Source organism: Bacillus rossius, chromosome 5 (genome assembly GCF_032445375.1).
Source record: "Bacillus rossius redtenbacheri isolate Brsri chromosome 5, Brsri_v3, whole genome shotgun sequence".
Lineage (NCBI taxonomy): Eukaryota > Metazoa > Arthropoda > Insecta > Phasmatodea > Bacillidae > Bacillus > Bacillus rossius.
In genome coordinates, this window is record NC_086333.1 from 21,455,380 (window position 1) to 21,480,948 (window position 25,569).

The 25,569-nt window shown below is 43.6% G+C and overlaps 2 protein-coding genes across 2 annotated transcripts in view; one reads left to right on the forward strand and one right to left on the reverse strand.

Moving 5' to 3' along the window:
- Window positions 1–25,569, reverse strand: part of LOC134531634 (alpha-tocopherol transfer protein-like) — a 288,390-nt gene that overhangs the window by 213,057 nt on the left and 49,764 nt on the right. The window lies entirely within an intron of this gene.
- LOC134531633 (dynein axonemal intermediate chain 1-like) overlaps window positions 1–25,569 on the forward strand; it is a 118,361-nt gene that overhangs the window by 17,651 nt on the left and 75,141 nt on the right. Inside the window, exon 3 of the mRNA XM_063367391.1 lies at window positions 22,936–22,992. Within this exon, the coding sequence (XP_063223461.1) occupies window positions 22,936–22,992 (57 nt within the window). The remainder of the gene's footprint in view (window positions 1–22,935; window positions 22,993–25,569) is intronic.

Here is a 25,569-nt window from a genome sequence, read left to right on the forward strand (position 1 = left end):
ATAACCCGCCATGTTTCAGTATGCTTAAAAGCCCCACCCGCCATATTAGCTATGACTAAAACAAACATAACCTCAAAATCCCGCGCAGAGAGAGCGAGATGTTGCCTGCTGGAGCGTCACTCGTAAACTGCGCAATTATAACCCCACACATCATAATATAAGCATAATAATGTCTTTAAAAACAACACTGTGTGTGTGTGCAACACGCCAAGTAATAAGCATAGTTACTACTACTTTACGTCGAGTAAAATAAATAATAAAAATAAGCATAGTTAAAAGTTCTAATAATATTAAGAATATTTAAATGTAATAAAATTATTACAAACACTTTGTAGTAATTGGCTCTCGGCCAATGTGTTAAGCATTAAAAACGTCGTGCTGGAAGCGTGCGCTGGCGACCAGGAATGTGTTTACCTGCTGGGTGATAGTGAAAGTGTTTTCCACAGAGGAGCAAGGTCAGACCATCGCTGCGTACAGGAAAGGAGCAAGCACAAGGAATATACAGAGGTGGAAAAAGAAATAATGTAGACAACACACGGGTAAAAAAGAATGCTGGTTTTATTTTACTTTATGTATAAAACATGTGTGGCGGACAACTCCAACCCAGAAGGCCCCGCCAACTCTTCAACTCCCTCGGCGCGCGGTCGAGCCATCGCTGCGGCCTTCCCTCCCGCGGTGGCTGTGAACCTCCCTCCTCCATAAAGAACAGCTCAGCTAGATCTCCCGGTATAAGGGCTGACATATCAGCACAAGTTGTTACAGCCATCTCGTGTTGGGGAGATCTGCAGAACAATACATACGCAGTAGCCACAGCATACCCCAAGTGTGTAAAACATTTACATTAACATTTCTTTTTTAAATATATTAGTCGTGTAAAAGAGAGTACGTCAAGATATGTAAATAGAAAATACGTTAACATTTATTATTGAAAATAAATTAGTTGTGTAAAAGAAATTACGTTAAGACTTGTAAATAGAAAACACGTTAAAGACATTCTACTTAAAAAAATACGTTAACATTTGTATAAATCATCTGTGTAAAAGAAATTACGTTAAGATATTTTAAAGAGAAAATAAAACCAAAGAGATTACGGTATGACTTGTAAAAAAAAATTAGCCTTTGTAAAAGAGGAAAATTAAATTACATGTTTAGAATAAACTACGTTAAGACTTGTAAAGAAAAAAATTATATTACATTAGCTTTTATAAAAAATAATTACATAAATTATATTAACATTTCTTTTTGCTAAATAAATTACTTGTGTAAAAGAGATTACGTTAAGACCATTCTAGCTTTAAATCAAAATAAAGTATGTGTGTATAAATTACGTTAAAGACATTCTAACTTTAAAATTAAATTATATAAACAGATAAAAAATTACGTTAAGTCCATTCTAGCATTAAAAAAACACGTCAACAATTACGTTAACATTTATTTTTGTACTGTGACATACCAATAGGTTATTCCCCACGTGCAATGGTGGGAGGATCGGAGCGCTAGGCCACCCCATCACTCGGGACGACAGCATAGCTGAACGTAACACTAGGAAAGGGCTAATCATGGTCCGGGGAAAGGCGTAGGTCCTTATGTCCCCAAGGTAGAGTGCTGACACCGTCTTCAGAAAGCCAACGCTTATCATCCCCTGAAGACAATGCTACCTTGGTCACACGCTCCGTAAACACAGTGTGGCCTCGCGATCGGAAATGGTTTTCGGTCGCGAGAACCCGTGAATTTTGAAGCAAGCATTCCAGGTATTGAGGAAACAGGAGTGAACGCAGTGCGCTGGCCTTGATTCCCTTCGCCTTACGCGTAGAAGAACCGACCTCCATCTTAAACGCGTAAAGCTTCGGGCGAAGACCAACAAACTCCGTGATGACATTGCCAGCGGCCTCATCCTTCATCACCCCCGTTACACCCTTATTAACCAAGGGGAAGCGTTGCTCATTACCTGGAGCATAATTTGAAGTATCGAAACGGGAAGCTAAATCGGGGCGAATCGAATCGTAAATGTCGTCACACACAACGTGGTAAATTAACGAATCCGTATCCGTGTACAGGAGATGCAGAGACTGTGGAGGGAATTTCTTTTGCATGTAATTATAGTGAAAATCGTAGAGGACTAATTTTGATAAATCTAAAATGGCGACACCTGTGTACAACGGTCTATCAAAGGTAATCGTCCCTTTTTGCATCTCTATGAGGACTAAACTCTCATCGATGATTCGCCGAGCCTTGAATGTCGGACGACCAATCAGCTCAGCCGCCCCATAAATGGAATCGTATCGTGAAACAATGCGTATATCCTTATGCTTTCGCGTATTTACAAACTTTTTCCGTAAACCGAGTTCGACAGTAATTTAAAAAACGATTTCTCAAAGGGGTTCGCAGCCTGGGCACGACGCTCAGCATTAAAGGCTATATAGTCCCTCATCCAGGCCGCCTGCGCAAACCGCAGCACGCGGTGAACCTGGCCGATGACCGCCCCATACTGAACGTAGTGCCGCAGTGTTTTGGCATGAAAAATATATTTAGTATGCGGCGCGAGAGTTAACAGTAATTTACTCATACGCCCGTTTGGCGGTACGCCATTCACAGGGGCCAGAGGCAGATCTGATAGGCGATCGTGACATTCATCGGGAAAGGTCAAATCTACTTCCGCGAAAAATGATGTATCACCATCGATGTCAATGGTGTTGAAATCCCAACTCGTATACTCATCCCTGGGAACCCATTGGAAATTACCCACAGGAAGCTTATCCAACATTGTGTGAGCATACAGTGCGTTAACATCGAAATAACAGATGTACGAAGACGGAAGGCTCGGGTCGTGACTGGACATGTAGACATTGTTAGCTTTCGCGTGACGTCGACTTACGTTTGTAATACCTCCACGAACGGCAGACTCTAGGAAGAGGTATATGTCCGGGTCGGTCACAAGTTCAAGACACACACCGGTTTTAATTAAAAGTGCATCCCATGCGAGCGAGGGAGCGGTAATGTAATGAGCGGGATCAAGCGAATAATGCTGTAGGCAAACGAAATGGAAAGACTCGAATATATCGGCCAGCAAACAAGTATCCACCTTAAGGTAACTAAGTGCGTACTCTTTCAAAGTGGCACAATAGAATACATCCCAAGCCCTTTGAGCGTGAGTATAGTCCAGATCACTCACGTCCGTGCAACTCATTACGTTATGGAACGCATCCTTTTGTGGTAGCGAGGCAGTCTGCAAATGCTCACTAGACTTAACAAAGTCATAGGGAAACACACCTTTACGCATAGCTAACTGAAACTGTGCATCATCTGGAAACATTGAACGGGTGAGTTTCAACTGATCCGGCGTGAGATTGCCAGCGAGAGTTTCCAGAGATGAATTTAAAAAGTTAAGTGAATCAATAAATCGAAGACGCACAGCGCGCACACCTCCTTGCGCATTATCTGAGACATGTATGTATTTAGTAATACATTTGTAACTCTCTAGAGTTACGCCTAATACTTTGACCTCGCCGGGATTCTCCACAACAAAGGAGCCGTCCGGCTGTGCAATCCGCCGCGAAACTAAATGCTTCATTAAAAAGTGGGCATCATAATTTTGCAAATTATGGAATACCGCGACAAGCTGTTTTTTTTTGCATCCTGAAAGCCAGGTTGCATTTCGAATGGGCATAACCACGTATTTCACCAGTCAAATGGCAGTGATCAAGCACCTTCTGCCCAGCCAATACCTTCTTACAGATATGGCAATGCGTTTGACTCGCAAGCCTTGCAGAGACGGCTGGAGTCGGCGTCTTAATAGGAATGGTCTTTGAATAAATATCACATACCCACTTTGTCATTGAAACTAATTCGGCAACCATTTCAGCAATACAATTATCACCCTCGAATTGCACATACCTGGTCAAAGAGCTATCGTATCCACACACTAACAAAATGCTGCATGCGTATGGTACATGTTCGTTTACCCGTGCGGTATTAGATGTCTCATCACCGGGTAAACAGGTGGATATCGGCTTAAGGTATGACTCGGTGTCACAGTACGCAATAAAGCCGAGGCGATCCTGTTTTGCAATATTTGTAAACTGTAAATATTTGTTCTCCTCTGTAGGGAAACAGGAACGCACTGCTTGATGCTGGCTGCAGAGAATAGTGTGTGAAGTTAACCTGTCTTCACTTGGGAAGTATTGAAGACAGCGCTCGCAAATCCATTTCTTACCATTACCTCGGGATATTTGTGAATGCAATAATCTGGACAGACTCTTAATTGTTACAAAGTGTAGGTGCTCTGCCGCGCCACTAGAACGAATCGCTAAAATATTTACATGTCTCGCTCTTCGCTCAGAGGATACGCGAAGAGGCTGGATAGAGGATACAGATTTGCCACTAAAACATTCATCAACAATACTCCCCTTACTGTCTACGCAAGCATAAACGTTAACGGAAATATTATTGTTCCTCTCGAATGTGTTAATCTGATGGAGAGTGGATGGGAAACTCAAACCAGACGTATTGAAAGCCACAAGTGGATCCGGATACGAAATGGCTCGGCTAACATTGACTTCCGCCGGCATCACACCTGCCATAACGGCATACAGAAAGCAATGCTGCTCGGGACAAACAATATTGACACAAGCTTTCCTATTGGATAAAAACGTCGGTAATTTCGTGTGCGGCGCGCCAACGGTGAAAGCCCTATAGCTTGGAACATGTACATCCATGTTAATCAATCGCTGTAGAGCCCACCCACTGCCACGAGCAGCGAATTCGCTAACGTTCCTATTGACTTCCGGAATGAATACTGAATCATAGATTTCCCCTACCTCATCAGAGAGCATTACAGCGGCTGAGTGGGATGTAAAATGAAATGTCTCACTCTCGCCTCCCTCCACAGATTCCTTAACAAATGAAGCCGAGAGTGAAATGTAGACTTTAAAAGGGCGTACCAAGACGGAAGTTAAGGCCAGAAAGGGAACCCTACATCTCTGTAGAAACCGGTCCAAATCGGGATCAATAGACTCAACATCATTTCCGATCCGAAAGTCCACTATCCGGTTAGCAAAAGCAGAGTCCAAGATAACACTCTCCAGGGGAGGCAAGTCGCCAGCTTCACGCGGCTCCACCCCGGACGCCCGCGCGCTGTCGCGAGTGTCCGATGTGGAAGCCTCACTGGGACGGGGTCGCTTCGCCTCGGGGGGAGTAGACATGGCGAGGAGGGGATCGACGGGAAGTTACGTTCAGCGGTACAAATAATGTTCTGGAAACATAAACAACATTTGTTAATATTAAAGGAAAGGGTCTTGAGCGAAGCCCAAGCTATGTGAGCGCAAACTATGTGTCGCCGTAAACATGACTGAGCGACTGTGAACATGTTACTCTGCGCGCGTCGTAAACGCGACTGAGCGTACTCCCCTCCGCTCCGTGTTGTAATGACAACGAGCCTTTCCCCGCCCCGCGGTCGGGGAGGGGAGTCCGCCCCGCGGTCGGGGAGGGGAGTCCGCCCAGCCGGCAGTCGGGGAGGGGAGCCTGCCCAGCCCAGCCAGCGGGAGGGACCGTGTAGAGACGTAGAATTAACACTAACGGATGAGACTTACCTCACGTAGCATGCGCCGACATCAAATGCAAGCAATCGCCTCCCGCCGGCGGTATTTATACATGCCCAGCTAGGTCAGTCCGGGTCGGACACACTTTCACCACACGTCCGTAAACATGTACGTCACACGAACGTTTTCCGTCTTAAGACAAAATTTAGTGTTAACACATTTAAAAAAATATTTATGTGGTTAGCAAGGTCACGAGTAAACACATTAGTGTGGTTAGCAAGGTCAAGTGTGAAGACATTAGTTATTTATGTGGTTTGCAAGGTCAAGTGTGAACACATTAGTGTTGTTTGCAAGGTCAAGAGTGAACACATTAGTGAGTATGTCAGGGTCAAGAAGACAGAAAAATACATCGAGACATTTTTTTTAATGTTTTTAATAGCCCACACCCGTTGGAATAGAGTTACAAACTTGTTACATATAAAAGTTACATTGAAATTAAAAGTTACATTTAAATTAAAAGTTACAATATATTGAAATCAATAATACGTATAAACAATGTACGTATAAAATAATACAAAACGTGAAAACAATTTACGTATAATTGAAATAAATTTTATGTATAAACAGTTTTACGTATAAAGATATTACACTGAAGACAATGTTGATGTATAAAATAAAAGTTACACTGACATTGAAATTAATAGTTACAAATTTACGTATAAACAATTTTATGTATAAAAGTTACATTGAAATTAAGTTTCAATGATATTACGTATAAAATAAAAGTTATGTATAAAATAAATTATATTTTCTTTAAAAGGTCTGTAAGTACTTTGCGCAGTGCGGTTCTGGCAATGTCTAACACTCTTTCGTCCATTGCTTGGTCACTGCTCACCGCTGGACCCAGGTCGCCCTCATCACGGCCCCGCGCTCTGCGGGAGGAAGGGCGGCGTCGGCGTCTCGGCTCTACCGACGGCGAAGTCTGGCTGCAGGCGGGCAATGGCGGCTGCGTCTCGAAGGCGTGTGCGTAGACCTCTGCACTTGTTACGGGTAGAGTTGTATCGGTGCGTAGCATACGAACGCAACACTCGCCGAAGCCGGGGCAGGGAATCACTTCTAGAGGCAGGTCTTCCGGTCTTGGGTTGTGGATATGTTTCGAGTGCACGGTAGAGTCACATTCTTCCGTAACATGTCTCAACGCGCCCTGGCTCCACTCGCTATACTCTACACTGCCTACGCTTGGAGTTACATCTGGATACGTGTTCCGGGAATTAAAGCTAGCCATCTTTACACCGTCACTGTTTCTGCACGACTGTTCACGCACGGACCTGCGGGTCTATTTAAAACAATATTTACCAGATGAATAATTAAATGTATTATGCAATCACAGCACTCTGCACGTTTCGGTGAACGACCTGTTACTTGGGTATTTATATACGAAGGCATTAGGATGTTGTTTACTCTGGACCACCGAGCTATATTTATACCGACATCTCGCCGCTTGCGGTGACCTTGAGGCCTACCCCTCCTCCTCTGACATTTCTGCCTTATCATTGCTCTCGGCAATGTTTTCAACCATCCATGCTCTGAGCAGCGCTGCGTTGTGGCGCGACGATACCGGTCTTGTGCCTCTGCGGTTGTTGCTGTACGTTTTATCTAATATCTTTAATGATGGGCAGCCATATTCACTTTGAACGTCCACTATGCGCACATGTTTGCGACAATGTTTAGCTAGCCAACGTTTCTGTTCAGCTCCGGCGACCATTATAGTTCCACTCAGGTGTGCCGTCAATATGTTTGGCAGGCTTGTGTAGGGAAATATTCCGTCTTCCCATTTCAGATTGTGGAAGGTGTTGGTGAGCCACGTGTTTGTTTGTTGATGTTTGCTAATTAAATGTTCCCACGCAAATGGTGGTTGAAACGAGCGCGTAATCACGTTCCCTTCCGCGTCTGCGATGCTAACTTCCTTAACGATAAACCCGTGCTGTGAGAAGAAGCCTTGGAGGTTAACACACTTCGCCATGGCGGCTGAGACACGACTGAACATACATCGCGTTTAGCTCATTATTTTAATACTTTGATCCCTCTGGTTGTACGATACTAATCTATCGTGTAGAATAATTGCGTATGCCTGTGTTAGCGGCGGTATATTGTTTGCTGCGGTAATGTCTATTTTACAATCTATGACGGTTGAGGTCAGTTTTTCGTTTTGACGTGACACGTCGAATACAAAGAGAGGGGCCTTATCTTTAAATCCCTCCGGGTCAAGTAGAGGCGTATTTAGTCTACCGTAGTAGCTCGCTTGAAAGTCCGAGTACATATTATATGCAAGAAGGTAGTATCCATTCGTAAAGTTTATTGCTAGGTCCGAATATGGATACGCCTCGGAATTGAGATAGACCTTGATATTTTGTAAATTACAATGGTCGAATTTAGATTTGTTTGCGGCTAGAACATTATGTCTGCCGGTTTGCAATGCCACTATTATATAACGAGGGCGTTCGCTGGAGAAACTAGATTTTACAGCCCAACTGACGCTCTGTGATGGTGGTAAACTCGGGTAAACTTCTACTCCCCACGATCTGAAAGCCATATCTATGTCGCGGCCTTTTTCAATCATTTTCAACAGCCGTGTGCGCTGGGCGGGGCTTACAGTTACATGCGGAACAAGCCAGTCGATAGATTGCAAACTTAATGTCACTTGCTGTGGCTGATCGCTTGTGTCCATTATAGCGTTTATATAACTGTTTGCGGTGATTATAACGAGCGTTTTTTTACAATTTATTAATATTTGTTTATAGTCTTCTGCAAAGCCTAGCAACTGGTTCAACGGAACGCATATTTCAAACTTGCCTTGCGCTGTAAGTGGTAAACTGTAGTCGCCGTCCGGACACCATCCCGCCATCTTATTTACGGATTTTTCATCACGCGTGCGCGATAAATAGTTTTTCATAGTTGTCACAATTCCAACTTCACGTACCTCGTCGATTGTCACGCCGTTAAGTTCGAATGATATTCGATTTATCATATGCAGTATACCATTGTTTACGATTTTTGCATTGTCTGGTTTCTGCCCGTTTGGTTTCGTGAATGCACCGCGAATTCGCAGAAACAATTTAGCAATGTGCGTATACACGTCAGAGTTTTGTATTGCTATAACTATCTCGGAGCTTGGCTCGTACGGTCCCGCAATGTATGGTTTGTACGTGTGCATTTCACATTTTGAGACTGCATCGTCAAACTGCGGTGATTGTTGCACATCGAGTATACTATATTCCATTTGGAAATACTTTGAAACCTAATTTTTCTAGGAACCTCACGTTGGCAGGTGTTAACCGCTTGATGTTTGCTTTCGTACTGGCTCTATGCTTGCTCACCCCCGCCCCTTTATGCAAACCAAAGTATCTTACGCCCATAATTTTTTCAAATGTAAGCGTAGTGTAATCACCTCGTTTCTAAAGTTGATTAATTTACCGTTCTGGCCTACCACTCTAATAACCAACTCTCGTATTTGTTGCACGGTAACCGGACTGTAAATGAGTGTTTGGGGTGTATCACTGAGCTTATATCCTGGAGGAACGTTCGGGGAAAATTCGTGTATCGTACTGTTTGGTTTTCCATTAAGGAAGCTGTGGCCAATAATATTCGCCGTGATTCTAATCACATTTACCGGCATCACGTTTACGGGCTGGGTCGACTCGTGAATTTTATTCGCCTCGTAGACTTCCGGTTCGAATCCAAGCATCGGGGCTAGGGAACAGTCGCCGGTGCAGTCGATTTGTGCATTGCTGTGCAATACGCATTGTAGAGTGTTTGGATTACCTTTCAACGAAAACATTACGTCTGTGGGTAGGTGTTGTTTAATATACGTTTCAATGTCTAAGACTTCGTAGGAACCTATTGGTAATTTAATTTCTCGCGTCATCTCTTCGTTCTTCAGCTTGTACCTAAACATCCGGTTGTTTTCGTCCACGTTCGGGATGGAATTGTATACGGTAAAATCCACGAGAGCGAGCTGCCATAACCCGTCACTTACGTCGATCAGTGGGAAGTGTGTTGAACACAGTTCCGATGTGTTTCCACTTAGTATTAGCGTGATGGACATGTTCTTTCGAAGCCGGTTCTCTTATATACCGAGATGAGAAACTTTATGCACAAGTGTCCGCAGTTGAATGAGTTTAACTTTTGCTGTCTATCGTAATTATATGTTATTTTGCAGCCTCTCAGGTATCGCTGCATTTGTAAAGGGGGCGGCAGGTCTCCAAAACTATCGTAATACCGAACCGTACGACCGGTCTTGGCATATATGCTACCCAATGCGTTCCTGGCCCCTTACTCGTATCTAAATTAATAATACCGCTCTCATTGTGATATGGTTTTGTGGGTAATTTATCCTTCATAAACACATTTCTAAAATGTGGAATTTTTAATTTCCTAATTGCTGTCTTTATGTCTGTGGTGGTAAGGGCTCGCTTTGGCAGGTTACTCAGTATCCTCATTTCCTTTTCCCGCCCCTCTTCCTTCTTCTCCACTTGACCCCTCCCCCTGACTTTGGGTAGGGATGCAGGTATAGGCCCGAACCGTTTTTTGCAAGCGCCCGCATTTTACTATTGTGCTGTGCGTTGTTTACGGTCTTGGCTATACCCGCCGCTCCGCCAATCAGGCTGCCTAGCGCTGCCAGCGCTGGGAAAATGAAAGGTAGTAGCCCGCCTTTTTTCGCGCGGTTTTTCTTTGTTGAAACACCGCCGCCAATCTTACGTTTTACTCTCATTATCTTATTGACTCCCCACGCTGCGATCTTTTCACCGAATTTCGTTGCGGGGTTCTTTGCTATTTGTGCGGCTTGGTTCGCTAATATACCGTCGGCTATATGTCTGTCACTTAGGTTATTACTTTTAGAATAGCTAAAATCGTGGAGACGACACGCCTCGTCAAGGGAGTTGACTCCTGTATCGCCGCGTGCTAGCCTCTTGGCGAGTTTCGTTCCCGGACCGCAGTAATTATATCCTGGCAGATGTACTTCTACTGGCAGCTTGTTAATAACAGAGTTTATTATTCCTCCACCTCTTTGTACCTTCTTTCGTGTACAACGCATAACGCTATACTGATTCCAGTTGGTATAAGTATGCTGTTTTTATAGTTTTTTGTTTAGTTGCGTAATGTAAGTAGTGCCACAGCGTGAGTCGCTGCCTGTGCGGCTTACACAGGCTGATGAAGCCAGTGCTCGCGAGTCGCGGCATGGTTCTTTATTACCGTCGACAATAAGATGTTTGATTGTCGGTCCGTCCGAATGCGGAAAAACGTGTGTCCTACTTAGTTTACTCGAGGAACCGAACGGTCTTTGGTTCGAGAATGTGTATCTATATTCAAAATCGCTGCACCAACCAAAGTATAAACGGCTGGCTACTGTTCTTAGAGCGGTGGAAGGTTTGGGATTTTTCCCGTATACAGAAAATGCTGATGTGGTACCTCCTAGCGAGGCCAGGGCCAATTCAGTGTTTGTGTTTGACGATATAATGTGTGAGAAACAAGGGATCATACAACAGTATTTTTCTATGGGTCGACACGCACATGTTGATTGTTTTTACCTAGGTCAAACTTATGGCAGAATACCTAAACATTTGCTTCGTGATAATGCGAATGTTATCGTGCTTTTCCGCATGGATATGCTTAATTTGCGACATGCCTACGATAATCATGTAAACAGTGATATGGAGTTTCGCGCGTTTAAGGATATGTGCTTCTTGTGTTGGAAAAATGAACATGGTTTTCTTGTTATCGTAAAGGATTATCCTTTACTTAATGGCAGGTATCGTTGTGGTTTTGATCATTTTATTGTTGCGAGTCATTGAAGGATGTCCTACAGCATATCAAAGTTTGGAGGTGGTCCTCTGAAACGTCAGCTTGACTCGTGTATATCTCGCGATCTTGATGGGAATTGCGATTTGGTCAGAAAACGTTTAAAGCGTGTGGGTATGCCAAAGGATGCTGGGGATGGCGCGAGTAAACATTATATCGACTCGGTCGCGAGTGTAATCACTCGCACGGTGACGGAGGAGTTGTTGCGTCGGTTTACGGAGCTCAATTCATCGTTAGTCAATGTACGGATGTGCAGGTTGGTATTATCGAGTTTTTACGTAATATGGAGTTGAAGGAGCAGCTGTCTGTGGACCAAATGAATTCTCGTCTGTCGGTACTGCCAACAAAGTTGGGTGATATGTATGTTACTTTGTTGGAGAATAAACTCGATCTATTTGAGAATGCGATTATAGAAAAGGTAAACGGTATATTGGCGGAACTGATATTGAAACTTACCGCTAATGGCGCTGACATTTCGCAACGTGTTTCTCAATTGGCTCGTACTATTGGTGTTGTTAAGAATGGTGTTGATGGATTGGTTTCTGCATCGACTGTGAGGACTGTTGCTAAGCGGCCCACACCTCAGAGACCGCCTCCTAAAACTTAGACATTTTGTATATAAAAAGGCTTTATGCTGTATGGTTATCTTCAGTCATGTCTGCCGAGGCAAACGCTTTAGATCATGTCATACGGAACATACGTGCCAAATATATTTTGGCTAAGCGAGCGCGAATGGAGAGGGATGCGATAAATCAGGAAATGTTCAAGTCTGTTAATTCGCGTTTGGATAGTCTTGGACAGTCGTTTGTGCAGTCTATCCCGCAACGTGATATTGTTCCGAAACAAGAGTCTTCAGAGGTGAAGCCGGAACTGGTAATGAGTGATGGTTATGATTCTGACACTAGTATACGTCGCAATGTTATGAATGATTCATTGGGTGAATTACAGTCTTACGTACGGAGCTACAACCTTCGCTCAGGTGATGGGACCTACGGTCTCTATAAACGCAACAACCATTGGTTCTTAGGGGATACGGAAGTATTTTTTCACGATAATAATTTAATTCGCGTAAACGAAGAATTGATACAGCCTGCTCCTGGCTTATTCGAATTATTGTTCCGCCGAGTGCCGCACACCTACTCCGATTCTGCCTTAAAACAATACGGACATTTACTAGATATTACAAATGCTTATTATAAAAGAAATAATCCTACGACAAAACGATATAAAAGCGAAACGCATGCAAAGTTTGATATCATTAAAGGATTGTTTCCGAATATTGACTCATCTCAGCGAGGAAGTGGCTTGTTACAAAAAACATTGGATTTGCAACGCACAAAGCAATTTATCTATTGGGACAACCCGAACCAACTTATTGCTCGCCTCAGATTACTAATGGCCTCGCAAGCTGCTGGCCATACCGGACATAGCAACGAGGTGATATCTATTCTTGAAGAGTTGAAGGAAGCTGGATATATCGTAAAATGAGTGTCGCACAACGTGGGATTTCTAATGAACTGCATCGCGGAGTTCGCAGAATTTTTCCTCGTAGACCTGTGTTGACATATGGGCTTCGCGATTTATTACAGATTGATTTGGTGGAGATGATTCCGTACAGCAGGATAAATAGCGGTTTCAAGTACATCCTTACTGCTATAGATGTTTATAGCAAACGTGCTTATGCGGTTCCAGTTAAACGAAAGACGGGAATATTAGTCACCGCGGCCATGAAGAGTATTTTAAATGAGGCGGGAAGTTTTAAGAATATTCAAAGCGACGCTGGAGCGGAATTTTACAATAAACATTTTCAAGCCTTAATGCAAAAGTACGCAATTAATCATTACTCTAGTTATAGCGAAGTCAAGGCGTCTGTTGTATAACGTTTTAAAAGGACTTTAAAGGATATGCTTTACCGTGAGTTCTCGGCGCAAGGAAATTATAAGTGGCTTACACTTTGGACTGCCACCACTTAGCCTAAAATCGTTCAGCCTAATACCCTCTCTGAAACACTATTCAGCCTAAAGTCACACAGCCTAAAATCACTCAGCCTAAAGTCACTCAGCCTAAAGTCATTCAGCCTAAAGTCATTCAGCCTAAAATCATTCAGCCTAAAGTCACACAGCCTAAAATCGTTCAGCCTAAAGTCACTTAGCCTAAAATCATTCAGCCTAAAGTCGTAAAGCCTAAAATCATTCAGCATAAAGTCGCTCAGCCTAAAGTCACTCAGCCTAAAGTCGTACAGCCTAAAGTCATTCAGCCTAAAATAACTCAGCCTACAGTCACACAGCCTAAAATCGTTAAGCCTAAAGTCACTCAGCCTAAAGTCGTACAGCCTAAAGTCATTCAGCCTAAAATACATCCAGCCTAAAGTAACATAGCCTATAGTCACTCAGCCTACAGTCACTCAGCCTAAAATACATCCAGCCTAATTTTAGGCTGAAAAAATTTAGGCTCTGTGACGTGTACTCATAATTGCGCAGTTTACGAGTGACGCTCCAGCAGGCAACATCTCGCTCTCTCTGCGCGGGATTTTGAGGTTATGTTTGTTTTAGTCATAGCTAATATGGCGGGTGGGGCTTTTAAGCATACTGAAACATGGCGGGTTATTTTCGAAAGTTGACTGTTTAGGCATAGCTAGTATGACTGTATTTTTTTTAATTTTAATATATCGGTATTTTATTTCTTTTCGAAATTTAGATATGGCGATTAAGCATACTCGGAGTGGGGGGTTGTAGACGTTTATTTTCGAATACAACATGGCGGGTTAAGCATATTTAGATATGACGGTTGTGGAGTGGTGGGGGTTTATAGACATATTTTTTTAAGACATGGCGGTTAAGCATAATGGTGGGGGGTTTGCTTTAAGCATACATCATGGCGTCAATTGTTTTAAGCATACAACATGGCGGCGGTTGTGGAGTGGCGGGGCTTTTGACATTTAAACATGGCAGTTTAAGCATACAATATGGCAGGTATTTTAAGCATAGCGGTTTAGGCATAGCTGGTATGGCGGGGGTTTCTTTTAGACATACTTGGGGGTGGGGGTGGGTGTGGGTTTATATACATATTTATTTTTTGAAATTTAGACAAGGCGGCGATTGTGGAGTGGTGGGGTCTATAGGCATAGCTAGTATGGTGGGGTCTTTAAGCATATATTTTTTTAAGACATGGCGGGTGCTTAAAGACATAGCTTCTTTTAAGCATAGCTTCTTTAAGGCATATGTTCGTTATTTAATTCCCCATACTTCATATGGTCCCGTGGTCTAGTGGTAAAGGCGCACGCCTCGTGACCACGACGTTGGTGCGTCCCCGGGATCGAATCCACCTAGCGCCCAGGTTTTTTTGTATACAATTCCCGCCTTCGGAGCGATGGTGGCGCGCTCCGGTAACTAAAGGCTGAACTACGATGGCGGCCTACCGGCGCGCCCTGGTAACCACTGTCAACAACAATGGCGGTCCCCACATGACAAGATGGCGGCGCCCATGAAACAAGTTGGCGGCGCCCATAGGGGTACTGGCGCTGTGTTTACATTTCTGTGTTTACATTGATCCAGTACTCCTTCGTTACTCCTACTTCCAGCATGGTTGATTTTTCAGCCCCTCCAACTCTTCTTACCTGGACCCTTCTTCCTCTTGTCCAGTAGTTACCTGCTTGCTTAATGCATGTTAATTGATCCCCGCATGAACCGGCCCAGGGTTTTCCCTGTGTCTATGCAGGTTTTACCTGGGTCACATTAGCTAGCTTTTAAGCTAGGCGACCAATGGGGCGTCAGTCATGGCGCCAATTGCAGCCATGGCTGGCCAGTAAACCCCAATAGCACACGATGCACGCGCCCTTGTCCTGCATGGTTAAAAACCCGCATGGTAGAGTGTATAGGCTTCGGCCTGAGACACACTTAGGTCCTCCCCTAACCTGGACCCTCCCTTACACACTTAGAATTAACTTAGGCTAGGGGAAAAAAAACACATCCCACTTGCATAGTAGCCTTTCTACTCTGTCCAACTCTTCTTCCAGAACCATCCTTCTGTTTCCTGTAACCAACCTGCTTGTAATTAATGCATGAAATTTTGCATCCCGCATGTCAGTGCCCAGGGTTTTCCCTGTGTCTATGCAGGTTTTACCTGGGCCCAACGTATCTAGTTTTAACTTAGAATAGTCAGTGAGGGGAGTTAGGCATGGCTAAAACGTTGCCATGGCTGGCCAATCCCCTCCTAGCACATGATGCATGCTTCCTCTCCTGCATGGTTCATAACCTGCATGCTTAGAGCGTATAGGCTTCGGCCTGAGACGTACTTAGAGTCTTCCCTACCCAGACCCCTCCCAAATACACTTAGTAAATAGTAAGGTTAGGAAAAAGAAAAAGAAAACACATCCGTAGTGGGACATCCATAGTGGGACATCCATAGTGGGACAATTTTTCGTGCGTGCAGCCAGCGTTCAACGATTTATTAGACGTCACGTTAAAAATAAAATTATTACATAATTTTTATATTTTCTTAATTCAAACAATGAAGGACAATCTTGAAGTTTTTCACATATATCCTACTAATATTATAAACGCGAAAGTTTGTAGGGCCTATGTATGGATGGATTGATATGTGTTACTCTTTCACATAAAAACTAGGTACTGAATGGATTTGAATGAAATTTGCCCTACAGCTAGCTTATAACCTGGATTAACATATAGACCCCATATTTATATGAAATTCCATCCCTAAGGGAATAAAAAAGTGATAATTTCATTTTATAACAGAAAAAAATTGGTTGTCTGTAAAGTCGGTTTACGGACAATAGTTCAACGTGACAACGTCATGACAAAACATTGATTAAATGATAGATACAGAAGACAAGGAAATATCATATTCGGCCTGAGACTGAGCCGTAATAGGTTTTTGCAACCAAACCATTTAGGCATTAAAAATATTATATTCTTTGAGGAAGAATTTTTTTTTAATTTTTCAATCTTTTGTATGATAAAATCTACCTCTGCATACTTTTATGAATAAAATTGAATCATTTTTATTGAATTATCACTATTTTGTATGGATACAAAGGAGTGTAATGAAATGTGCAATTGAATTAATAGATTTAATTTTATTTGCATTCATTAACTCAAATATATTTATTACTTTTGAAATGTTGCGTGCGCCATATTTATTTTTACAAGTACAAAAAAAAATTCGCAGCTGCTGGGTTTCGAACCGACAAACTTTTGTTAAAGAATTGGGTACGCTAACCACACGCCCACGAGGCCATATTAAGACAATGTAGTTTCAAATGTTATATATATACATATATATATAATTTGTTCACGGTAGGGGTATAATATTAACACGATTTTATAACAAATACGCATTCCAAATACACCAAACTTATTTATAATGTGTTACAATATTTTTTAAAACATTGTGCAAAAGATCCCGGGTGTAATTTGAATTATTATGTGTAACTGTAAAACACCATTGTTGGTTCAAAACGTATTTGAATTTTCAACATTACTTTTAAATAACCGTACCGATTGTGCTGAAAATCGGTGGACGAACGTTAAATTACATAATATTAATAATTCAAACGACGAAAATATGATTGAAAATTCAAATCGATGGTTGTTCCAATCGAGTGGAAGAGAGATGCCACGCATGCGTACAATGAGCAAACAGAACACATCCGTAGTGGGACATCCGTAGTGAAACACTTTTTCGTGCGTGCAGCCGGCTTTCATCGATTTATTAGACGTTGTCACGTCAAAAAATCATAGGTCATAGACATACAAATAGTGAGTGAGTGTCATTTCTCTATGTCTGACACACGATCATACACATAGTAAGGTCTGGCAAATTAATATTTTTCTCCTTGGTGAGACCAGTCCGCTTAGTGGAGCTCGCAGCGGCTAGCAAAATAAAGGCGCTAATAACAGTTTTGTTCTTAACTTCGTCAAAAGATAGAGTTGCCTTGAATTTTAAACGCACCATCGTTTGATGCGTTTGTCATGTCTTTAATTTTCGTTTGTTTGTGCCGTATGCTTTCCTATACCATTCATCCGATTGCGATGAAAATTGGTGATTTGTTATGCGCATGCCCATGAAGGTTACTGAGACGGTATGACTATTTTTCAATAGTTGGAGCACAAATCGTGTCAAAAAATGTGTTTATTTCATTTTATGTAGCGGCACTTCGTCTGTTTTTGTTTTATAAGTGCGCATGCATGACACAATTTATTTAAATATAAAAGAGAGACAGAGATAGAGTGATATATATATAGAGTGAGATAGAGACGGAGAGATAAGTTGAGATAGAGCGAGGTATAGAGAATGAAATGGGTTATATAGAGAGATATACCTATATATGTATAGAGCTATATAGAGACTTATATATAGTAGATATAGAGATATTGGGAAGTATATATGTAGATATAAAGAGATAAATAGAGATAGAGAGATACATAGATGTATATAGATGTAGATAGTGATAAATATATATAGAGAGATGGATAGATGATTTGTATATGTGGAACTACTTCAAATATATTACAAAAAAAACTGAATGAGGCATTGCAATGCAGGCCGAGCATTAGCTAGATAATGGAATCTTTTCAATATTAGTATTCTCTTATTTTTCAGATTTTTTCTATATTGCTTTATAAAGTCTAAATTACATACAGACCAGGTAAATAACTATAAACTGGCAGAACAACGTCTGTCGGGATCTAAAAGTGATATAAATTAATTTTCACACTTGACATATAAATTAAGAAGACAATTAGGTACTAACTGCACCATGTGTTCAGCCCGGGCAATGCCGGGTATTGCAGCTAGTGACAAATAAATTAAAATAGCCGAGAAGAAATGAAGAATGAAATGAAGAGTAACCAGAATGACATAAGGAAGGTCCAGGAAGTCTTGAAGAGTGAAATAAGAAACAGCCAAAAAGAAGTAAAGAATGACATTAAATACGACAGTGAAGAAATGAAGAAGGGGCAAGAGGGAATAAATCAAGCCCAAGAAGATATCCGAAACGAGTTGGTGGCTTTGCAAGAAGACATGCGGAGGGACATGGTGGTTGCTTAAGAAGAAATGAAGGAAAAGATGGAAGAATCCAATATTCAACTCGAAATCATGGTACAGTTTTTAAAGCAGAATCTAGCTGAACATAAAACGGTGGCACAACAGCTAGCTCAGGTAGAGCAGGCCACCGAACAGCGAGTAGCAGCTGTAACTAAAAAATGATCAAGGAAGATGCAGATACTACGAAGCGAAGGAGTTTTTCCAGGGAAGTCAAGGTGGAAGTTGCTGCAAACGGCCAACCAAAATTCAAGCCACCCACATATGATGGCAGATCGTCATGGGTTGTCTACAGTTGACAGTTAGAGGCAGCTGCTAAAGTGAATGTCTGAGATAAGGAAGAGGAGGCTACAACACTTGGTCTGGCCCTGCGAGGATCTCCACTAAAAGCTGAGGACTATGATGTACTAGTAGAAGCTCTTGAGCCGAGGTATGGTGACCAACACTTGGGGAATATGTATAGAACAGCCCTCAAGACACGCTTTTTTTACCCCCGACCAACTGGAAGTTCCTGCAATGCAAGTGGTAGTTAGCGAATCTATTTCAATTCCAACAAACCATGAGCAGATAATAGGAGCTAGGATAATGGGAGACCCTAGGAGCAACATGAGCTATGTGATTGAGCCAGATATGACATTATATAAGAGAAGCTCCTTGAGCTCAAAGTATTGTAAAGGTTGGTAAGGTTGTACCAGTCAGGGTGGCCAACCTCGATACTCGAACAAGGTTTATTAAAAAGGGAGACCCAAAAGCTCGCTGTGAACAGTCTCTTAGTATGGCAGGGTGAGTCTTCGTCACCTATTAGACATACCGAGCAGCTACTGAATCCTTATATAGGACAGTTATTAAGGCGATGCCAAAGAAAACTCACAGTTGAATAATTAGAAAAAGTTACTGCTTAACTGGTAAACAACCAGGATGTATTTTCCTCAGGGGATACTGACCTTGGGAGAACAAGCCTGGTCTATCATCGCATCAACACAGGTGATGCGGAGCCAATCCGACAAGCACCATGGCAGCTGCCTCTAGTAAAACAGGAAGGAGCGGAGAAGATTATCGCGGGTATGATGGAGGGCGTTGTAATAGAACCATCAGGAAGACCTTGGGTTTGCCCGATCGTTTTAGTGGCGAAGGAGGATGGCCATCTGAAGTTCTGTGTGGACTACCGGAAGCTGAATGACGTCACAAAAAAGGACAGCTTCCCCTTACCACATATCGATGACACACTTAATACAATCTCTAGCACCAGATGGTTCTTTACACTTGACCTGAAGAGTGGTTACTGGCAAGTGGAACTGCACTCGAGGATAAAGAGAAGACTAGTTTCACAACAGGGACTGGACTGTTTGAGTTCACTGTGTTACCATTCGGGTTATGTAATGTTCCTGCAACTTTTGAGGCATTGATGAAATTTGTGTTGCATGGCTTGGCTTGGAAAACATGCCTAGCACCACTGGATAACCTTATTGTGGTGGGAAATACAGTAAAGGAATAATTTCGAGATCTGCATGATGTGTTCGACAGGCTTTGCCAAGTGCAACTTAAGTTAAAAGCTAAGAAAGCTTATTGTTTCAACATGAGTTTCTGGGACATACTGTATCGCAGAATGGAGTACAAACAGATCCTCAACCTAAGAATAATCATGATTAGAGGAATTTCTTGGGTCTCTGTGCCTATCATAGGTGGTTTGTGCCTGGTTCTCAGCAGTCGCAAAAAAACCACCGCATTAACCGACCGAGGACAAGAGACAGTTTCTATAAACTTCAGCATGTGAACCTGCCATGATAGTGGAGTGCAGGCATTGCTGTAAATGACGAACATGGCCGTTAAATGCAATCATTTTTATAAAGTATAGGTATGGCTGTGAAGGGTGGTCATGGCATTAAGGTTGTGGTGGTTGGTCATTGATGTAGAGCACTGGCATTATGTGAAGGTCAGTCATGGAATAAAGATTGGGCATGGCCAATAGGGTGGACGTGAGCATGAAGAGAGGGAATTCACATGAAGGTAGGAATTTTCGTGAAGGTCGTACATGTTCATTAGGAGAGGCCATGGTCTTGAAGGGCAGGTATGTCTGTAAAGGGAGCACATGGTCGCAAGTGTTGAGCATGGTCGTGAAGGGCGTTATTTGCTTTAAAGGCGGGCATGGTGTTGAAGTGAGGGAATTGTAATTATGGATGGCAAAGTCTTGAAGGTAAGGCACTGTCGTGAAGGGAGGGCATTGTATGAAGTTTAGTCATGTAAGTGTAGTACGGGCTTGGCGGGAAAGGTGGACATGTTCGTGAAGGGTGGGCATTGTCATGAAATGCGGGCATGGTCGTGAAGGGCAAGTATTGCATGTAGGGAGGTCGTAGCTCTAAAGAACGAGAATGTCCATTAAGGGTGCGAAAATTCGTGAAGGGTGGGCATGGTCGTGAAAGGACTTGGCTTGAAGGGCGATTATTGCTTGAAGGAAGGGATTAGTCTTAATGGACGGGAATAGTCGTGAAAGGCACACAAGGTCGTAAAGGTAAGGCATACATGGTTGTGAAGGGCGAGTATAGTCTAAGGGCGGGAATATTTGAGAGGGGTGGGAATGCTCTTGAAGAAACGACATGGTCGTGTAGGGAAGCAAGATTGTGAAAGGCAAGCCTGTAGAGGGTGAACATAACTGTTAGAGAGGGCATGGTTCTAAAGGGAAGGCATGGTCGTGAAGTGAGGGCATGTACATGAAGGGAGGGCAAGCACTTGAAGAGCAGGCATGTCCCCAAAGTTCAGTCATTGTCGTCAAGTTAGGGCATGGCGTAATGTGCGGGCATGGTCTTAATGGACTGGCTTAGCCATGTGAAGGTTCGGCATGGATGTAATGGGAGATCGTTGATTGAAGGGAGGGAATTATCATGAAGAGAGGGCAAGCATTTTAATAGCAGGCAGGGCACTGAAGTTCGGGCATGGTTGTCAAGGAAGGGCATAGTGTGAAGTGCGGAGCAGCCATGAAATGCCAGCATGTCGATGAAGGGAGGGCCTGGTCGTGACTGGCGGACATAGTCGTGAAGGCTGGGCGTTGTGTGAATGGCTGGCGTGGCATGACGTGTGGGCATGGTGGCTGAAAAAAGGGCATGGTCATTAGGGAGAGGATGACCATGAACGGGGGGCATGGTCTTGAAGGGAGGGCACGTTCATGAAGGGTGTGCAAAGTCGTGGAATGGTATCATGGTTAAAGAATGAGCATGATCCTGATGGGTGGATATAGCCGTGAAGGGAGGGCATGGTCGTTAAGGGAGGGCATGATCGTTAAGGGAGGGCATGGTCGTGAATGGAAGGCATGGTCGTGAAGAAGGGGCTTAGATGTGAAGAGCAGCAATGGCCGTGGAAGTAAGGCATGGTCGTGAAGGGAGGTCATGGTTTGGGAGAGGGTCATTGTCGTGAAGGAAGGGCTGAGTCATGAAGTGAGCGCATTCTCGTGATGAGAGGGCATGGTAGTGAAGAGCAGTATTGGCTGTGAAGTGAGGGCATTTTTGTAAAATGCGGGCATGGCCGTGTAGTTAGGGCATGGTCGTAAAGGGAGGTCATGGTCACAAAGATAGGGCTTAGTGTAAACACCAGGCAAGGCCTTAAAAAGAAAGCATGGTTTGAATGATGTGCATAGTCATAGAATTTGAGCATGGCCGTGAAGGGCAGGCATAGTCGTTAAGAGCCGGTGTGGACGTGAATGGCGGTCTTGGCTTGATGGCCCGGCACGACCGTGAAGGTCGGTCATGGTCATGATTGGCGGGCATTGCCTGAAGGGAGTGCATGGCTGTAAACAGATAGCATAAATGTGATCGGTGGGAATGGTCGTGAAGGTAGGTGTGACCATGGTCTTGAAGGGAAGGCTAGGCCGTGGAGAGTGGGCACGGATGTGACATGCGGACATGATTGTGAAGGGCGAGTATTGCGTAAAGGGCGGGCTTAGCCGTATAGGGCGGGACTGGCCTTTGAGGGCGTGCAAGGTCGTGAAGGGTTGGCATTCTGTAGTTGCAAACTCTGTGTTGCTTACCCACAACACTCCTGCTCGGGTGAAGAGTTAGTACGCAGAATTGTACTAAACTAACTAACTTTACTTACCTATACGGCCGATGCCAAGCAAAAAATATTCCAGAAAATGCCATACATAAACAAAATAAAATATTGTAATGTATTTAGATGACTAATATGATACTGCTTGTGTAAAAAAAATAGGAAACTATAGACTGGCTGTTTAAAATTTTTTGTTTCATGGTAAAACAACCATTGAAAAAAACTGAATATATTATATATAATACATTAGGTAATAAATATCCTCAAAAGAAACCAATGGGTACAGGCTACTATTCTGATCAAAACATTTAGAACTTCAGAATGAAATACATTTTACTTTATCTTTCATAAACACATATTTTTGCCACATTGTATGCCATTAAATCATACTGCATTTTCCATTCCGAATTTATTTGTAAGTTGACGTCTCTGTTTACAGTCGCTAACATGGATGGCGGAACCTGAAGAAGAGCCCGTGGTCCGATTGACACAAGAGGTATGAATTTGTCTCTATTTATGTATCCGAAACCAAACCGGTTATTTACCATGTGAAATTGATGAATCATCATAATGTTGATGGTAAGAATGTCAGTCTGCGATCAAGAGGGGAGAGCATGTAGTCAAAATGAGCATTTCAGTATTTCTGACAGTAGCATTCGTGAATAAATTTCCTGAAATTTTATCTTTACCAACGAAGGTAATATTAGTCTAGACTTCCTAACCACTTTGATGGTCATCATCCATCAAAATAATAGTGTTGTTCTTACAACTATAGGTATTTATCTATAAGTTTGTATACTTCGGAACAGTAAAATAATAATTGTAAAAAAGAGCTAAAATATTATGTTCTCCATTACATTATTAAAAAGATTTTTGAATGAAACTTATCTATTTATATTGCTTATTACTTTTCGATTACTTTATATTGATATAAAATAATCTACTGGTCTTTAAAAAAACTTATACAACCAGTCTAGAGCCTGTGGTGTAAATATCATTGTCCCGCAGGATATCTGGGCCATGGTAAAACTCAATAGATATATATCTGAGTGTCTCAGACTTTTCAGGAACCAAATAGTACAGGCACACAAAGTTAAGTGATACACTTAGGTGGTAGTCTAGAAGAACGAAAACCAACTTTAAAACAGTATTATTAAATCTTTCGTTTTGACTAAAGGAACAGAGCATGTTTAAGCTAACATTTAAGTATGTGGAAGTTTACAAACCATGAAAATTTAATTTAAATAAGACTTAAATTGACGCATGCAGAAATTAATATGGTAAAACCCCAGATGGCTAATACAGAGGATAAGGTTCCAATTTCGATGTAGCCTGCCTGGCAAAAGTCATGCAATTTTTCCACATGTGAGTGCGACATAATGTTAGTGTGTGTAAGAGATGGCATGGCTATATGGCATGAAATGGACACAGTGTGGCAGAGCGTTATGACCACGTCACAGAAGATGAAACCAGAGCTGCTGGTGTGGAGTTTGAGAGTGTAGAGGTGTGTGAGAGTCACGAATGTGTGGCAGGAACTGAACACAGTGTGGCAGTGTGTTCTGACCACATCACAGAAGATGAAACCAGAGCTGCTGGTGTGGAGTTCGAGAGTGTAGAGGTGTGTGAGAGTCACGAATATGTGGCAGGAACTGGACACAGTGTGGCAGCGCGTGCTGACCACGTCTCGGCGGATGGGACCAGAGCTGCTGGTGTGGAGTTCGAGAGTTTAGAGGTGTGTGAGAGTCAGGAATGTGTGGCAGGAACTGGACACAGTGTGGCAGCGCGTGCTGACCACGTCACGGCGGATGGGGCCAGAGCTGCTGGTGTGGAGTTCGAGAGTGTAGAGGTGTGTGAGAGTCACGAATGTGTGGCAGGAACTGGACACAGTGTGGCAGAGCGTTCTGACCACGTCACAGAAGATGAAACCAGAGCTGCTGGTGTGGAGTTTGAGAGTGTAGAGGTGTGTGAGAGTCACGAATGTGTGGCAGGAACTGGACACAGTGTGGCAGCGCGTGCTGACCACGTCACGGCGGATGGGGCCAGAGCTGCTGGTGTGGAGTTCGAGAGTGTAGAGGTGTGTGAGAGTCACGAATGTGTGGCAGGAACTGGACACAGTGTGGCAGTGCGTGCTGACCACGTCTCGGCGGATGGGGCCAGAGCTGCTGGTGTGGAGTTCGAGAGTGTAGAGGTGTGTGAGAGTCACGAATGTGTGGCAGGAACTGGACACAGTGTGGCAGTGCGTGCTGACCACGTCTCGGCGGATGGGACCAGAGCTGTTGGTGTGGAGTTCGAGAGTGTAGAGGTGTGTGAGAGTCACGAATGTGTGGCAAGAACTGGACACAGTGTGGCAGTGCGTGCTGACCACGTCTCGGCGGATGGGGCCAGAGCTGCTGGTGTGGAGTTCGAGAGTGTAGAGGTGTGTGAGAGTCAGGAATGTGTGGCAGGAACTGGACACAGTGTGGCAGCGCGTGCTGACCACGTCTCGGCGGATGGGACCAGAGCTGCTGGTGTGGAGTTCGAGAGTGTAGAGGTGTGTGAGAGTCACGAATGTGTGGCAGGAACTGGACACAGTGTGGCAGCGCGTGCTGACCACGTCTCGGCGGATGGGGCCAGAGCTGTTGGTGTGGAGTTCGAGAGTGTAGAGGTGTGTGAGAGTCACGAATGTGTGGCAGGAACTGGACACAGTGTGGCAGTGCGTGCTGACCACGTCTCGGCGGATGGGACCAGAGCTGTTGGTGTGGAGTTCGAGAGTGTAGAGGTGTGTGAGAGTCAGGAATGTGTGGCAGGAACTGGACACAGTGTGGCAGCGCGTGCTGACCACGTCTCGGCGGATGGGACCAGAGCTGCTGGTGTGGAGTTCGAGAGTGTAGAGGTGTGTGAGAGTCACGAATGTGTGGCAAGAACTGGACACAGTGTGGCAGTGCGTGCTGACCACGTCTCGGCGGATGGGGCCAGAGCTGTTGGTGTGGAGTTCGAGAGTGTAGAGGTGTGTGAGAGTCACGAATGTGTGGCAGGAACTGGACACAGTGTGGCAGTGCGTGCTGACCACGTCTCGGCGGATGGGACCAGAGCT